Here is an 18,785-nt window from a genome sequence, read left to right on the forward strand (position 1 = left end):
TAGACCTATCACTTGCTCTTTCATGACATTTCCACGTTGTGCCGAAACTCCCCGTACTCGTGGTAGCAGTGGTAGAAGGTGTACCAGGGCCCGTTTGAGTGGATCGGGGGGTACTATACGGAGTAAAACGAACCGTCGGAGTAGAACGGGGAGTAGACGACGGAGTAACAGGAACCGTCGGAGTAGAACGGGGGGTACTACCCGGAGTACGTTGGGAAGACGCGTTTTTTTGGGGCGTAGCACTGCCTACTCGAACCCGAACCCGTGCATGCTCAACGGCGGACGGATCTCTACGAGTTCCCCTACTCGGACGTCCTCTAAGGTTCTCGTTCACCCGAGGCTCGTTTACATCCTCCCATTAGGATGTATCCGAGAGTAAAGGGCATCGAACATGGATGATCTCATACTCGGATCTGCATTCCGAATTTCATCGAACAACTCCTCCAATCGATCATCGTCACAAGTCGGCATTGCCTCCGAACCATCGTACTCCAACTTCCTCCAAAATGCATGTAACACATCAACAGGGACCCGAGATCCGTTTCTAGCAATGCGATGAAGTGAACAAGCACATAACAAACCAAGTGTAGTAGCTTTTACACAACCGCAATCGATCATCAAGGCATCTTCCGTCATCTTGGCACCTCTTTCGAATTCTTCACGCAATTCACTGATGGCATTCTTTGATATTTTATAGGAAAGTCTGGAAAATAATCGCTGAATCCCCGTCAACCGCCTCGATCTAGATATCTCCAACAAGTGTCGGATCTCAACATGTTGCGTTTCCATCAAAGAATGAAACCGAATCCAGATGCTATCAACTGCCAGTTTCGCGCTATTCAGCCATCTCTTCAAATTCGCATGAGCCGACTCAACCCGGGATGTAGAAGTATTCCCAAAATGAGTTATCTTGTTCGTTCTATACTTGGCCCATTTTTCCAAGTGCGGGAACCATTGCCTCTCAATATAAGCCGCCACTCCCGCCCATTCCCTTGCCAATTTGCCCCACGCAACATTAAACTTATGTTCGGTCTCCGCCTCGACAACCGCAGTAAACAAGTTAAAAGTTACGTGTTTAGCCCAACTATCTTGTTTCGTGATATCAAGTGCTTTCGTCTCCACGTTAGAATATATATGCCAAAGACATAGCAAGTGAGACGAATCCGGAAAAACAATGGGAATCGCGTTCAACAAACCTCCCTCGCAATCAGTAACAATAGCATTAGGTTGAACGACATCATTGAGCAAGGCCTTCAGTTTCCGTAGGACCCACAGATATTTCTCCTCGGACTCATGCGTCACAAGAGCATACGCGATGACAAAGCTCTTCCCGACGGGTGTGACTCCAACCATCTCAACAAGCGGAAGACGGTATTCATTTGTCTTGTACGTGGAATCGATCTGTACCACATAATAGTATGATCGAAACATTTTAACGGCTTCGGGATGAGCCATGAACACGTGGGTTAGCTCATCGGTCTCCTAATCAGTGACCCAATAATGAACGTACTTATGCTGAACCGCAAGTGCTAACATCTGTTGTGCTGGGATTCTCCCATCTCTTTCCTCGGCCCTTACTTTCTGAGAACGGTTGTAGATTTGTCGCCGATTAGGTCTTGACTTTTCCGGATTCCGCTGATGCAAACCCGCACTAATAATTGTCGGTCTAACGTGAGCTCTAACTTGGGCATCGATATAAGCCAACTCCTCGTCATCAAACTTTGCAAAGTATCTGTCGTCGTCACAATACAACGTTAAAGCATGATTATGAAACCCGGATCTCATCACAAGCTGCCACTTATTCTCTTCTAATTCAACAACTTTCATTGAAAATTTGCAATTGCACCACGCGGTAGCGGTGTTACCCCTCATTAGAGAATCGGCATCCTTATTTACGGGACCTTTTCCACCCATCCGACAAACAAAATAACGTTGTCTCAAATTCGTGTTACGACCAACTTTCTTGTTGCTTGCTCTTTTTATACCAAACCCGAGTCGGAGTCCGATCTCATATGCCCAATTAAACGCTTGAATACTAGATGCAAAGAACAAGCTAGTCTTAAAATGATTTGAGTAATCAATACCGTCTCCATCGTTAATCACCTGCGCACGCATTTCAATAAATTAGTTATTAATTAATTATTTGCTACGGAACAAGTCGGAGTAAATAAAAAATAATATAAAAATAATACAAAGACGGTAATAAGTTATTTTATACAAAACGAGTCGGAAATGTTAAAGATAAAAATTTAATATAAAGACGGTAATTAATTAATTCAATTGTTTTATAATACAAAAACGGTATTTAATTATTTTATACACAACGAGTCGGAAATATTAAAGATAAAAATATAATATAAAGACGGAAATTAATTATTTGAATTGTCGGAAACTATAAAAAATAAAAAAATATAATACAAAGACGGAAATTAATTATTTTATACAAAACGAGTCGGAAACAAAAAAAAATGAAAAAAAAAAAAAAATACACGGTTGGGCCCTGGACGAAAAATTCCTTCGTCCATAATGGGCCTTGGACGAAGGAATTTTTCGTCCAGCCGGTATTGGACGAAAAATTCCTTCGTCAAGGCCCATTATGGACGAAGGAATTTTTCGTCGTCAATACTGGGCCGGGACGAAAAATTTCTTCGTCCAGGCCCAGTCCGTGTCATTTTTTTTTTTTTTTTCAATTGCTTATTCAAATAAATCCGTCACAAAATCTATCATAATTCCGTCTACATTCATGGCATCTATCCTAATTCGGGATTCAAACGATAATAAAACATAAATTTTTAACAAAACTAAATCGTAAACTAACCTCGTTACTAGCTTCATTGTTGGAATCGTTGTTAAAATCGTTCCCGTTCATGTTGTTAATTACAAAACCCGACTTCTTTTTTTGTTTGAAATATTTTAGTGAGACGGTGACTTGTGTTTTAGTGAGACGGAAATTGCATTTGTGTTTTGAGACGGAAATTGCATTTTGGTGAGACGGATATGGAGTTATGATATGGAGGGCAAACTTGGAAATTTACGTTAATTGTCGACGATATTTAGTAATTTGTCGACGACGTATAGCAGGACCCTTTAAGAATGGATGGATCAACTCATTTACCTGTCGTTTGGTCAAGTCGGGTTAGTTATGGATCTGGATAATGCAGGCTATATTGAGCTCGGTTTGTGTTGGATTAATAACAGGTTCGAATTGGTTATTATTTATGTCATTTAATATTGGGTAAGGTTATCTTCGGGTGACAAATCAGGTTGGAATAGGTGTTTAGTGAATGTCGGATAAGGGTTATCGACATATATTTTAACTTGTGTATTTGATTTTGGATAGGTAATTTCATGCAAGAACAATGTATAAGTGCATTTATTTCAGTTTAAAGTGAAAAAAAAATAAGATAAATGTCAATTTGATTTTATTTGCACCATTATTAAGTAACTTGTTATCCGGTCATCCATTGGATTTAGTGAAAAACAAGTCATAGGTCAACTCATGTCGGGTTTGGGTTGGGACAAATAAGGTTAATATCAGTTTTCAATTTAGCCTTAGGTCGGGTCGTGTTTCGAGCACTTCAGATCAGGTTTTTCGGATCAGGTTAGCTTTTGTCAACTATAGTTAAGAATATGAAATAGAATGGAATGAATATATGATATCATGTTCCATAAAGGTGTATATGAAACTTAATACTCCCTCCAATCTAATCCAAACTACTCACTTGCTTTTGGGTGGTCTTCGAGGCTACACTTTGACCGCGTTTTTCTTCCTTTGTATATAATTCTTTTTTTTTTTGCAAAAAAATATAATTTATGAAATATATTTTCATAATACAACTAAATATGTAAATTTTATCATTCAAAATTTTATATTTTTCTGTGGATTAACGGTCAAACTTTTTAAAGTTTGACCTCCAAAAAGCAAGTGGGTAGTTTGGATTGGATTGGAGGGAGTATCTATACTAGAGATGGAAGTGGGCACGCGGGCTGTTGTCTCGGAATGGCCCATGCCCATTTTAGCACGACACAAAACGCCGTGAGGTTATGGGTCGTGTTTGGACCAAAATTTGAGAAAAAAGAATGTGCCTAACCCAAGACACGGCACGCAGGGACATACTCAAAATAAAAAGAATAAGGTTCAAGTAAAGGGATTGCTTAGGCAGCTCAAGTACGACACGACACGACACGACACACCATGGGGAGTGAGTCATGTCTGAGCCGTTATTTTTATTTCAGCGACACGGAACAATGCTCACCTTCTCATGCCTGCGCGACACAATGCACAGTCCACATCCATCTCTAATCTACATTGGTCCAGCTTGAGTTTATAAAATATGTACAATAAAATTGTACTAAATTTGGTAAAACTAATAAATATATTTTAAAAAATATGTTGAAAACTGTGTTAAATATTAAAAATATTGTAATAATTATTAGAGTCTAAATCCGGCGCAAATGCGCAATGCATGCTCGGTGTATATTGAGATTTAACATTTGAATGTATTAAGTAGTCCAGATCTTGTGCTAATGCACGATATTTTAGATTGTGTTGCATGCGGATTTTAGTAATTAAAGAAACTATAATAAGAGAAACGATACTATTGCGTGGGGAGGTTTTACACAGTTCCAATGTGTAAAAAGATCACCCATTTATTAAAATTAATTGGATACTTTTTTTTTTAATAACAATTATCCGTCTCACAGTATAAGACCGTCTTACCCTATAGTTTATATACCTTATAATTTGTGTTTTAAAAAATTGTATTTCATTATAATTTGTCATATACAACTTTTATGTATAAGAACGTACCAAAATAACATAATTGTCATTCCGTAGATCATATATTAATTTTTCCTACGCGTTCAAATATTGAAAGATCCTAAAAGATGATAATAACCACATGTGGGCCGGGTGTCTACAGAAGATTTTATAGAATCCCCTATTTATTAAATGAATAGACATCCTCATAAATTTTCCCTCCAAAAAGCATATTTCTAAATAAGGTAGCTAATAACAATTATATATACATTAACTAAGTAAGTTAACTAATAATTATAATAATTTATTTCATTAACTTATTATCTTTTCATTAAAATTAATCTTTTCATCAAATTATATTTTTTGACTAAACTATAATCTATAATATTTTAGTTAAAATATTTTAATAAAAAAATTGTATCAAACTATTATTTATTAAATATTTTACTGATTCTATTATTTGAGAATGATTTGACTCATGCTATGTATAAAACAAAATTATAAACCTTTTTAATTACTTTCGAGACAAAAAATTGAGAAATTTTAAAAATTGGAATCATTAGCTTTGCGATATAAAAAGATATTATGACAAAAATATATTTCAACATGCTACTCAATTCTTTTAATTATTTCAGTTTCAACTTTTTATTTCTCAAAGCAAAATGCGATGAGAAAAATAAACAACTAATGAGATAACACTATTATATATCTAATTTAGTAGAACTAAATAAAAAAGCCACGGGGTCTAACCTAGTATTCAATTAATTAGCACACATTCTTTGCTAGTAAATTTAAGCGGGGAATTCTTTTATTTGGCTTTTTTTTTAAAGAAAGGATCAATTTATTAATAAATAGTCATACGGCATCTACAACATGTGACAAATTTGAATGGATACAACTCGATTAGAACCAAATAAAATAAAATCTTGTTCAAAAAAAGATTTGTAAATTGAATTGCTCCAAAGCACGTCCTATATCACATCGCCGCAAATAGCTTTTCACAAGAGGATCATAGGATCTTGAGCCGTGACGAGAGACAATTTCATCTAACCAAATTGAGTGCAACCAACAAATTGACAAAATATGTAATACCATATAACGATCTATTCCGAAATTGATCTTCCGCATCTTCACCATATGAAAAACGACCAAAGCGCTCCTATCTATATTTCCAATAAAACTAAAACCTAGAAAAACAAGGACTGAAAAACTCCGAAAATAGAGACAGACAAACGGATCTCACCAAAATGGATCTTTTATTTGGCTTATTTTTTTTAGTTAAAAGAGGATTTATTTGTATACTAATCTGGAGATAGAAAATAATCTAATGAAATTATTAGGCTGGGTTAAATAGCTTTTTGGGAAATATAGCAAATCACCCCCATAAGTTTGATATTATGTGCAATCAAGTCCCTTAACTTATAAATATAGCAAATCAACCCCATAAGTTTCTCTTAATGTGCAATTAACCACATATCTCGTTTTTAAGAATAAAATTTGCTAATTAAATATTTTATTATATTCAAAATCAAAATTATTGATTAGATTTTAATCTTAAAGTTCTTGATTATCAAAAAACATGTTCAAATATTTTTTTTATTTTTTTTTATTTTAGCTAAAAATGTTCCTAATATGAGAATTGTTAATGATGCTACAATGAAAAGTTACATGACCAAATTTTTGTTTATACTAAAATTGGTTCGCATTTTTCGTTGAATATGTAAATATTATATTTAATTATTTAAGAAATATATTTATAATAGTTTTCATAATAGAAAAAAATAGGTTTTAGTTAAAAAAATGGTAAAAAACTAATTTGTGCTTAATTGCACATTTTTGAAAAGTTATGAGGGCTAATTTGCTACAAGTGAAACTTAGGGGGCTAATTCGCACATAGTTTATAAGTTATGGGAGGAATTTGCTACAACCCCGAATTATTTTTTGTACGGAGTATAAAATTAAGGGACTAAATGACTACCTTTAAAATTATGTTAACTTGAACATTGATCAAAATTAAACTGGTTAATTAACGCTTTGACGATTTTAGGCTGTCGTTAATTTGGCATTTTGTCCCCAAGCCCCCAACTCTAGAACGCTGGTTTTTTAGGCAAATCCTCATTTAAGACGAGGAGATTATTCGTCTGATAAAAGCATATTGTATAGAGAAAAGTAAAATTAGCATATTTGACTTATTTTAAAAGAATTTGTCATAAATGTTACTCCCTCCTATTCATCATTTTCTTCCCTATTTCCTTATTCGGATTATTCAGGTTTTCTTCCCTATTTCCTTTTTTTGGGTTGATTTGCGTGGTCCAAATTAAATTACATGTGGGGTAGTGTGTTTTGTGCGGTCCAAAATTACTTTCTTATTTCTTGTGCAAAAAGAAAAAGAGAAGAATATAGTAAACTAGTATTGGTGCCCGGCTTCGCCCGGGCTACCTCTACTTACCATTATTTTTTTTTCATTAAATAAAATTACTTAAAGTTGCACAACCCATAAATTTATCATTAATATATTTTTCTATGACGTATCCTAAAATTACGATGAAATAAATTTCGAGACAAATTCACTACTCCCGCTATTAATATTTTACTCTTATTAATGAAACAATAGTAATAACATTTCACTATTTACCCGTAATCATTGTTACTTTCACTACTCCCGACGTAATTATTGTTACTGTTACTACTGCCACATTAATATTGATAATTTCACTACTCTCGTCGTAATTATTGTTACTTTCACTATTGCCACATTAATATTGATTATTTCACTACTCCCCTTGTTGTTTCTACCATTTTCACCAATCTTGCTAATAATATTGTTATTTTTACTATTCAAAATGAGTGATTACTATCATATAACTATATCCAATGTTACTACAATTCTTTTTTTACTGACGAAATTACTTTTTACTACTTAGACATGCAATTTTAAGATGATTATATATTTATATAAATATATTACATATATGCATTAAATCAAATCGAAAGAATTATGCAATATTATATATTATGGAATCTAACTTGAATTATTTATAACCTACTTATATTATATTTTTGTATGTTAAATAATTAACATCTCTATACATCTAATAAACTATAAAGTTTAATAAAATTGCATATATTTTAAATTTAATATATAATTTTATGATGATAATAATTAATACCATAAGCGTGCATGTTTATACTAATTAATTATTTTATTTTAAGGAAATTGACAATCTTCTAGTCTTCTATAAATATTTAGGAAAATTACCAAACATCTTCTTTCTTTTAGTTTCCTTGAAATTGACCATCTTAATTAATTATTTTATTTTAAGGAAATTGATCATCTTAATTAATTATTTTATTTTAAGGAAATTGCCATGTTTTAGTCTCTAACAAATGTTTAGGAAAATTACCAAGCTTCTATATAATTTAATTTTAACCCAAGCTATATAATATTTGCATTGAGATCCCTTAATCGGGTCCATCACACGGTGCTAATGATTTAAAACTATATAGTATAATTAATTTGTATAACTTTCTTTAATTACATTGAAGTTCCTTTGATTTCTGGATTTAATATATAGTATTGATAGGAGGGAGTATATAAGATGATTCGTTTTAATATCTAGACGGATAACTCTTTCTTAAGGTGGTTTTTTAAGAGCCTCGAGGAAAACGTTATTGACACGGGTTATCCAGGAAATTGTCATCGGAAAACAAGCAAAGTGGAAGTCACGTTTAGTCAAGAAAACAAATAGTTGTAAACTAGAAGAAGGAAGAGTTGTTGGGGGGACAAGTTGAGAGGAGTAAAGCAAACAGTATAGAGACAGAGAAGAATAGTTAAATGGGAGGAGTATGCTCTTGCTTTGATGGCCAAACCAGAGAAGAAAAACGCGAGCAAGATCGTTTGGCCTCTGCCGAAGCTCGCTCTAAAGCTGCTGATGCTGCCCAACGCAGGTATTACTCCCTCCGTCTCACTCATTCATTTGTTTACCTTTGATTATAAAAACATAAACAAATGATTGTTTGTTTCTGAATTGTCGATTGACTTTAATTTAGGATAGATTAATTTGGAGTAGTTGTTTTTGTTGTCTCTCTAATGTGACTGCATAGAAGTCAACGCCCAATTTGTCAATCACCAATTCTCCACAAGTGGTCGTTAAACTGGAGAAAGGCCTAGTCTATAGAGCTAACATATGTAAGTAGATAATTAAATTAAGGTTGCAGTTGTGACTTCTTTGTAATGTGCGATCAAGGTTACAGCGATGATGTCTAGAGGCGTATCAGTGACATTTACTAAAATCAAGCCACTGTTACCAATCCCCCCTGGTTCAGACAATATCCAATACCAAACTGTAGGCAGGATGGAATAAGGCAATACCAAGCAGTTTACAACTTTTGGTAAAATTTTAATTGTACCTTCTTTCGACTTGATCCCACAGGGAGGGGATAGGGCCTAGTTTGTGGCTTAGTATTGCCTTATTAGTTCCTACCTACACTTTGGTAGTAAGGAGGAAGGGGCCTTCTGAGGCATATTCTTTCTGACCTTCTCAAACCGTAGGAGCCTTTAATTTAAAACTCTAGGGCTAGCTACGAAAGACGTTTTGTATCCTAGAATAAGATATTATTGCATTTATTTTATGATAATTATCTCCATGTACAAACATCTCCTAGAATATGTAAAACTGCTGAAATATAAATCAGTGTCTACACATTGGTCTTAAACTTTTTATGTGCAAGAGTTGATTGCCCGTTGCCGTTGCTGAGAGGCCTATTGTCTAATTTAATTAAGATAACTCAATGCTGAGTGATCTTGTTCCATCTTTTTTTTTTTCAGTACTTGTTAACATTTAATTTTTATGCAGGCAAGAGGAATTTGAAAAGTCAGCTATTGGGAGAGCTGTACGTGCGCAGGTTGCAAAGGAAAAGCAACAAACTACAAGCAGTAATAAGGGCGAACCAGGTCTCAAGGTATTATATTTTATGGCGTAGTCTAATGTTGTTTGTCTTCTAGAAATAGTGATGTGTGAAAAGTTTGGTTGTTAAGTGTAGAAAGTTAAATGAACCTTCATTCCGTCCGTATTTCTCTTGCAATCTGTTCTTGTTTATTACCTGTTGGTGTTCATACTCTTTTTACCACTTTTCGTCTGATTTCTCCTGGTTTGTTGGATGCAGTGGCAAATGGGATAGGTCGCTCATCATTTCATTTAGCAAATCATTGTAAGTTCATATTCTGTTAGCTGGCAGAAGTATGTGTTTTTATGGTTGAATTTAATTACCCACATAGGGATTCCCAAGCTGTTTCACCTGTCACATAGGTTGTATACTTGTATGATTATACAAGTGCCTTGCTTGTAGCTTTGCATCGTTTGTAAACTTTATCTCCGTCCATAACTGAATAAAATTCCATTTTCAATAGTACTATTTCAATCTGAAACATTCTCAAGACTAGCAGTCGTAGCATAACAAGTGGGATACTTGGATTTGATAATTGCCTAATGTGTTCATGCCAGGGCATGCTTCGAAGTATAGTTAATGTGATCTTATATTTATTGCTCTTACGGACTTGGCACTTAGTCCGTGGGAGCCTTAACTTTGCTTTGAGGATGGCTGCAGACTTTATTGTTTTGGCTCAACATTCCCTCTGTACTTTGGACTAGATGCACTTGAGAAGTTGAGGCTTTGTTTAGATTTTATATTATGACGGAAGGGGATGAACGGGAGGGAGAGGGAATTGAGAAAAATGAGGAATGGTATTCTCCTTCCAAATCTTTCATGCTTTCTTATGTTTGACGGATTTTGATTTGGCTTAGGAGGGAAGTAGAACCCTCCAAGCTCCAGCCCAATTTGGTAGCCAAACAAGGGAAATAGTTCCCATCTCTTCCGCTCCCCCTCCTTCCCTCAAAATCCTTTCGTCCAAACAAAGCGTAATTGCTGAAGCTTAATTTGGCTGTAATCTTTAAGAATAAGGTCGGTCAAAATTTCTGAACAAGCTCAATCGATAGTGATTTTTTTTGGCATGGATTGATGAAACACATCCCTTGGTAGTGGACCATGCTGTTCTTGCTTTCAATGTTATCTAAATTATTTCAGAATTCCAGAAATATTCCGCGGTTCCTCCTTTGGCCATGCTTGGTTTGAGATGAAACATTTAATATTGAAAACAACAGTCAGTGACTCAGCGAGTCCTCGGTGAACATTTTCTAAGTAGAATGTAGTATTTCAAATAACTTTTCTGTTGGTTAACTGTATGGATATAAGTTAGGAGGTAAAGTTAGAGGGGTTAATGGGATTCCATGCATTTGGATATGAAAATGTTATTCGTGGGGAAAGATCAAATTTCCCTTTGAAATTTACCGTTTTCCTTTAATTTAAATGTCTATAGAACTTGAGAAAACATTTGGAAAATGGGTTCTCCACTTCTCCTAAACCAAACATGCAATATTTGTTGATGGCGTTCGTAGAAACTAAATTACAAAAATTGTGGTGAAATCGTGTGCGTAAATTGAGGTTTCAGCATTGATCTTTGATCTTGATGGATATGTTGTAACTTGTAAATGCAGTGGATACCGCCTGAAAATGTAATGTGTTACTTCCAAAGCTCTGCAACTCGATTGTAATGTGTTGTGGCGACCCAAAACTCGTGCAAGAATTTTACCTACTATATATGACATTGCTTTATTTTTATAGTTTTCCTAAGTTGGTTGGTGAGAGTGATAGACGGTGGTAGCTTTGACCGTGGTAATGATAAATCACATTATGAAGAAGATCAAAAGAGGGTAGTCATTGAAATAGATAGAGCCCTTGTCACTTGGTTGTCGAACAGTCCTTCCATATAAGTTAAAAACAAAGTCGAAGATATCAGGTAAGATTATTCCACAGTCGGGGAACCAGCTTTGGTTATTGACTGACATTCTTGGCTTTCTAATACAGTAAAATAGTAGAATAGCGGATAATATATACTAGGAAGTCGTATAGCCTAATGTCGTATACACGCTTCCATGGAAATTCCAAGGGGGGACCAAAATGAGTACAAGACCACAAGATTTTATTATGCTTCTTTTCGTCGTAGATATATATGCAGGGATATCTCAGTCATAATTATATTGGTCCTTGGATAGGTGCCATTGACCCTTGGCATTATGGCCTCCCATAACATTTCATAGAGTATCCATTGTTGCTAAAGGTGGGAAGAAAGGGACATTATGTCATAATCAAGGTCTTATATGTCCGTATCGACACTCTTTCTATGAATTTGTCATTACTGGATAATTTTAGTTGTCTGGCCATGAATGCTAACTGTTGCTGCCTCAAAATGGGGTCGGGTTGGGGTAAGCTTTGAAACCTAAGAGTTCGCTCATGATGTACTGTCAGGTCTGTCACTTCCGGTATTTAATTACATGTTTTGTGTTTACTAGTTGTCCCTCCGCGCGCGATGCGCGCGGAGTTCCAAGGCCCATCTCCGACTTTTTCAAACTATAAAGCTTGCGTATAATTCGTAAAAGGACTACTGTTTAATATTTTCTTAAACAACAATTGTCTTTTAAGTATAATCCAAGGTGATAACAGGAAGAGACGTGAGCTTTCCAGCGCTCCTAAATACTCCTCATATAGACCGAGTGATACACGAGCGCACAACAAATTTCTCCTACTATAACAATCAATATTAGTTGCATTAAGTTTCTCCAGCTATAACAATCAATATCAGTTTCATACAGACCACTCTTTTAGGACATCCAAGCTTGATAGCATTCATCCGTCTTGCGTTGGCATTGCTGGCTCAACCCGTCTATTTTCTTTTCATATTTGGCCATCAGTTTCAAATGAATGCCTTTCTCCTGATACCAAGAATAAACACAGTCAGAACAGCATATTAAGTAAACAATTAACTTTCAAAACTAAAGAACCTTTTCCCTCTCCAAACCTCCCCTCTCAATCTGAACATGACCAAGCACAAACTCTCTATACCAATCACTAACTCGCTGTTTTTGGGATATGTGATGCTATATGTCAGGCAGAATTAACTATGCCAATCACTAATCCGAAATCTGAATAAATCATCAATATATTATACAACAAATGAATACAAAATGCACAAATTTACTAAGGTGCTTACGAGACAAATATATCATATGCTTGAATCACTATTAAGCCCAATAGAATCAATTTCAATAGACTTCATAAAGTAATATTGATGTGGATCAGAGCGTTATGTTATTAAGACAAATCAGCAGCAAACATTCGTCCATGAGAAGGCATAACCGCATAAAGACGTAAGTGAAGCTTGATGAAACACATAACTATGCGAGGACGGATAGGAGAGAAGTAATGCATACCATTCCATTAGCATTAGGCAGTGATAAAGTAAACTTGTGATTGAAGTTGTAATCTTTTGTCAAGAGATCTGCACCACAACAAAGTTGCTTAGAGTTGTAAGCCTATAAGTAAATCGGAGAGATGATATACTGGTAAAACAATTAATGTAATTGATTACATCCTTCTCCTCCGTCAACTATGTACCGAGCAATAATACTTAGCAGCATTGTTTTTTCTTTCAATTTCACAGTAATACAATAAGTCTTTAGCTAACTATTTATCATCACAAGCAAGACATGTTAAGGTTAAGTTGTACAGCCTCATGTCCATACTAAAAAGAATGCAGTCCATGTAAAAACTCATCCTTTTGACTCTAAATCATCATTTTCACAAGCTTGATTAAATATGAGACTGTTATAGAAACTAATTCTTTGTTAAGTTATTAAAAAGTCCACAGCTATGGTACTCCAGCACTTCACTTTGGTTACGTGTAGCATGTCCGGCACTCAGACTACTCCATTCTCCACGACTCAACACTTTCACAATTAATTTAATACCCAATAATTGAAAACCCTGCAAAAATTAACCTAATCTGGTACCCCAACACTTGCAAGAGAGTCAGAGAAATATAGGTCCGGAGCATGACCAACTCTTCCCTGCTTCACTCAAGTGTTTATGGCACAAACTAACATCTAGCTCTCTTAGCAACCAAGACAACATCATTCTGTTAAGCTACTGCATGTTTGGCGTCAAATCGTCAAATCCAAAAAGACTGATTTCTTTAACACTAACCGATTCAACTGAAAAATGACAGAGAACATTGTGTAACAAAACAAATTAAAATCAGAGTATATGAGTTTACCTCTGGCTTTTCTGCCAAAAGCTGGAAATGCATGTGGAGCCATTTTCTTCACAAGTAAACTACTCGTTTCTCAACTACTCCTAATCAAATCCACAAAACCAAATTAGAAGACCGCTACGCTACGACAAAGAATCATTCAAACTCTGAAAAGAAAAAAGGTAACTAACTAATACTCCGTATACAAATAAATAAATGTGAGATTCGGAAAAAAAATGAATAGTAAACAAAAGAAATGAAAATGTAGACTGAATTTGAATGGGGGAATAAAACTGGCCCGCAATCACCAAACTCTCCACTGTCACTCAACAATTTCAGCCACCGCGAAGCTATGTGTTGAATTTACAGCATCCATGAAAAATGTCTTTATTTCCTGCTCAATTAATTAAAGATCTCGGCTAAGTAAATGAACATATCCAGGAAGGATGTTGAGTACCTTCAATGCAAGTAATCCTAAAAAACATGGTTTGTCGAAGAGATGAGCGAGCAACAAGTGCTTTTGATCACTCTGTATATAGTCAACAGTAGCAGTTCAATATACTGATAAGCAAGAACAACTTAAATTCTGAACAAATTTCTGAATTTTTTACCATGACTGACTGAAACAATTATAAGCTTCTATTGTCGAGTACTCAGTTGGCATAACTCAGGTTATAGTCTCGCGAGGTTGTTCTACTTCTAAGTAAACACAAAGAGAAGCAATATCAAAATCTTTGTAGCAATAAGGACATGGGATATCTAGCCTAACTTCAACTTCCACTTCAGAAACCATCCATATTCAACTGATCTAAAACATACATAACCCAGCAAATAATCAATTACTCGAAACACAGGTACCATTTAAAAAAAAAACATAGAAAGTTTTGATCTATAGTTCATTTGCGTTATAGAAATAAAAAACACCCAATGACAATGAATATAAAATGAGAGAGAGGAACCGTATTAGAAGAGTCATGGAGACATTGTGATGTTGCAAATAAAGACGCCGTACGAATTGAGAGCGGTTTGGCTGTGAGGAAGACATTTGGAAATGAAATTGAAGAGGATGAGGATGAGAAAGAATAATCATGTTAACTATTCATGTGTGACTCCAATTCTAATCTCTACCTGCGAGACTGTGACACATAGGCTACGGGAAGAAATCACTACACAAGGAGACGATGCTAAAGTAGGAACGCAACAAAAATATTATAGTCTGTAGCCATATTTAATAGCAAGATAGGTATATCCAAAGGCTAAACCTCAAGAGAAAAAAAAAACATTTCCAAATTTGAGAATGTGTGTGCAATGCATATTTCTAAGAAAATGAATCGAATATTTTATGTCAGAATCTAATAGGTATGAATGTATGATCAAGTAAATACTCGTTTTATAAATTAGATAATTCTTTTGTCACTGAAATGAATGTCTCATGAAACACTTCATCTCATAGCTTTTCAGAGATACGATAGTGGAGATAAAATACCCGTGACAGTATCTTCGCACATTCTGCCATGGGTGACATTTCTCTACTCTGTCATGCTGAATCAAAGCTTTGCAATATCTGTTCTCCAATCTCAAATCCTGACATCAGAAATCACAGCTCTTACATGAATACTGAATACTGTAAAATAGTAATTGCTTTGTTTGAAAAAGAAGGATATGTAGTTCTTTTACACCCAATCACCCATACTAAAAATTTTTGAACTGAACTTATTGCATCTAAACTTTTCTGAACTTAAGATCTGAACTTCTTTGAACTAAACTTAAATGGAGTGACTTTAAGTCCAAAAGAATAGAGATGATCGAAATACAGATACCGAGTTTTGGAGTAGGTGGTTGATCTCCTTATTTGCATTCTTCACAAACCCAATGTTCAGGGTCACCTTGATGTACTATCCTCATACAATACCTGTATAAGGGAATGAACAGTCAATACACTGAAATATCAAGCTATAAAATATGTTTAAATAAGAGCTATGCAGGACTGTCACATTGAGGGAGCCTCTTCCCATGTCATCACACCCAATATTTGTCATACACTCACAATGTTCAAAAAAAAGAAAAAAAAAAGTGAAGCATAAAGGTCGTTTCTGAATTCTGATTACTACCTGAACTCCTGAAGGGCATCCAAGATATGCAGCAATATGAAGTTTAAAAATGACTCTCAGACGAAAAACATAGTACTTGAATTAATATCAATGGACTGCACTGCCAGCACTGGACAAATTAAAGCACACAAAAGTTGTAGGAAGCATAGATAAAGAGAAAAGGCAGTATCTAAAATGTGACTTCAGCATTGTAAGCTGAACCAAATTCAGGCTTATCACATAAGAACAACATTACCCTAGTGCATCAATCACTTATAGTGCATCAATGACTCCTACAAGTAGCTGAGTAAGGGGGTCGGACGTACGCAACCTTACCCCCACAAATAGGTCGTCTCTGAATTTTACTCTGGATGACCGAGAATTGCATTGAATGACTCCTAGTTCACAACAAAAGAAACGCAACCATATTAGTGAGCCATTTTGCTTTATCAGATAAGACCATGACATAAACCTCAGCCACAACCAAATCAGGACCTATTTATCACAAGGTCCTGTCCTCTACTCTGTATGCAACTGTAGGATCATCGTACCACTAAGTAGATTAAGAGTCTAGTAGTACATAAATAAACAAAGCGATTGAAAATTTGTTGTGGCTTATCGTGTGCAAATTCTATGTAGTCAACATTAAATAGTACCTTGATTGTAAAACATTAGACGATTCCATCTTTGCATTTGATACGAAGAGCAGTACTGCAATCAATATAAATCTAAACCGTCAAAAGCGTTAGATATGATGACAAGATCACACTATAGGATGAAAATAAATCCACCTTCGTCTTTGAGCAATCCCTAAGAACCAAAACTAAGTAAATATTGCGCGATAACATTAACATATAAAATGGACATTCAAAATCACTTGAATCATGCTTGATGGCCTGTACTTTCATCAGCATCATCGTAATAGTCATCATCTACCAAACAAAAAAATCAACGATTAGACCAGAAACTAACCGTGGCAGGCTGTCGATGAACGGAGTTAATCTGCCGATTTTGAATAGGATGAAAACAAATCCAACTTCGTCTGAGGGTAATCCCTAAGAAACAAAACTAAGTAAATATTGCGCAATATCAATAACATATAAAATGCACATTTAAAATTTCTCGAATGATGCCTGATGGTTTGAGCTTTCACCAGCACCATCGTAATAATCATCATCAAGAAAAAAAAAACATTCTCGATAAGATCAGAAACTAACCATGGCAGAATGTCAATGAACGGAGTGAATCTGCCGCTCTTGAACCAGACAATACCACTCTCCACACCCTATTTAATCATATCGAATAAGCAAGACATCAAAAAATCAGTAACACCTGAAAGAAATCAACTCAAGGTCCTAAAAAGAGAGATTACAATCAAACCTTAGTATCATATGTCGCTAGGATAGTGGCATTGTTGTAGAATCAGTCATGCCGCAAGAATGGACATAATATAACCATGCTCAAAACCCTAATTTCAGGACCGCAAAATAAATCAGAAATCATCACAATAAGTTCCTAAATTAAAAAAAAAAAACACTCTGGATAAGATCAGAAACCAACCATGGCAGAATGTCGATGAACGGAGTGAATATGCCGATTTTGAACCAGACAATACCACTCCCCACACCCTATTTCATCAAATCGAATTAGCAAGACATTAAAAAACCAGTAAAACCTGCAAGAAATCAAAACAAAGTCCTAAAAAGATAAATTACAATTAAACCTCACTATCATCACAATAAAATCCTAAATTGAACATAAATGCAGAGAACGAATCCCTCAAAGACTATACACTGAACTATAGGCAGCACAATAGTAATAATGAAGGTAAATTCCACCCAAAGTAGCAAGAATAGAACACCAAAATACCTTGTTGTTTCCGTCGCTATCATCAGAATCAGCATCATCATCGCATATTAACTCATCATCATCATCATCACCAGAGAATGAAGATGAGATGATAAAATGACCATCTTCATCACCCAACAATAAGACCGAGTCCCCAATTTCGCTGTCTGAAGGATATAGTTATTGGAGTTGGTAAATAGAGTGAAGCAGCAGCAGATGAATGAAGAAAAAGAGTGACAATAATTTATAATCGAGATCGAATAACTAATCAATATCAATCTGATGAAGGAAAAGGGTAACAATAATTGATGATCGAGATTGAATAACTAATCAATTTCAATCTGAGGAAGGAAAAGCGTAACAATAATTGATGTTTCAGATTGCGATATTGAGTAATGAGACGAGGATGAAGGATGCATGTAGAAATGAAGAGAGAAGGAGCACAAGCAGTAGAAGAAAGTAGAAGAAAGAGAAAGAAGAGCCGCTGTTCATCACATGCAGCGCACGAAAAATACTGCTCTACTATTCATATTTACCCAATTTCATACATTTAGAGGGTCTTAGATTTATATGATGTAGTGATGTACTATCTTATCTAGAAATACTTTTGGTATTCTTATTTTTTACATGGATTACCATGTATTTTTGAACCTCAAGGATGGGGTATTGTACCCGTGTGGAAAAATGGCCGTCATTTGCAACGACAGCGATACAGCCACAGAGATGTATCCTGAGATCAAACTCAGATTTTGTTGTAGTACGCTTTGTTACTGCTGTATTAGACTTTGGAAACTCTCTGAAACTCGAAAAATAGTAGCTCACTTTTCGCTGCTTATAAATTAGCACGTAGGGGCTGATTTATATCGACGACGTTTTAGTAAATATCGACGACGTTTTTTTTTAAAAAAAAGACGATAACTGCCCTTCCACTAATCCAACACTC

At 35.2% G+C, this 18,785-nt stretch overlaps 2 protein-coding genes and 1 long non-coding RNA gene across 3 annotated transcripts; 1 reads left to right on the forward strand and 2 right to left on the reverse strand.

Annotated features, from left to right (window-relative positions):
* Window positions 1–345: 345 nt before the first annotated feature.
* Window positions 346–1,455, reverse strand: LOC141587964 (protein FAR1-RELATED SEQUENCE 5-like). Its single transcript, XM_074409425.1, has one exon. It carries the CDS (start codon window positions 1,453–1,455, stop codon window positions 346–348), a length of 1,110 nt encoding a protein of 369 aa, XP_074265526.1.
* Window positions 1,456–8,345: 6,890 nt separating this feature from the next.
* Window positions 8,346–10,176, forward strand: LOC141586693 (uncharacterized). Its single transcript, XM_074407993.1, has 3 exons — window positions 8,346–8,707; window positions 9,616–9,721; window positions 9,926–10,176. Exons 1-3 carry the CDS (start codon window positions 8,595–8,597, stop codon window positions 9,938–9,940), a joined length of 234 nt encoding a protein of 77 aa, XP_074264094.1. The 5' UTR covers window positions 8,346–8,594; the 3' UTR covers window positions 9,941–10,176.
* Window positions 10,177–12,321: 2,145 nt separating this feature from the next.
* On the reverse strand, window positions 12,322–14,042 carry LOC141658698 (uncharacterized). Its single transcript, XR_012549354.1, has 3 exons — window positions 13,929–14,042; window positions 13,087–13,154; window positions 12,322–12,588 (listed from the first exon to the last, which is right to left on the reverse strand). It is a non-coding gene; the product is annotated as an uncharacterized LOC141658698 (long non-coding RNA).
* Window positions 14,043–18,785: the final 4,743 nt, after the last annotated feature.

The sequence above is a fragment of the Silene latifolia genome, chromosome 6 (assembly GCF_048544455.1).
Source record: "Silene latifolia isolate original U9 population chromosome 6, ASM4854445v1, whole genome shotgun sequence".
Lineage (NCBI taxonomy): Eukaryota > Viridiplantae > Streptophyta > Magnoliopsida > Caryophyllales > Caryophyllaceae > Silene > Silene latifolia.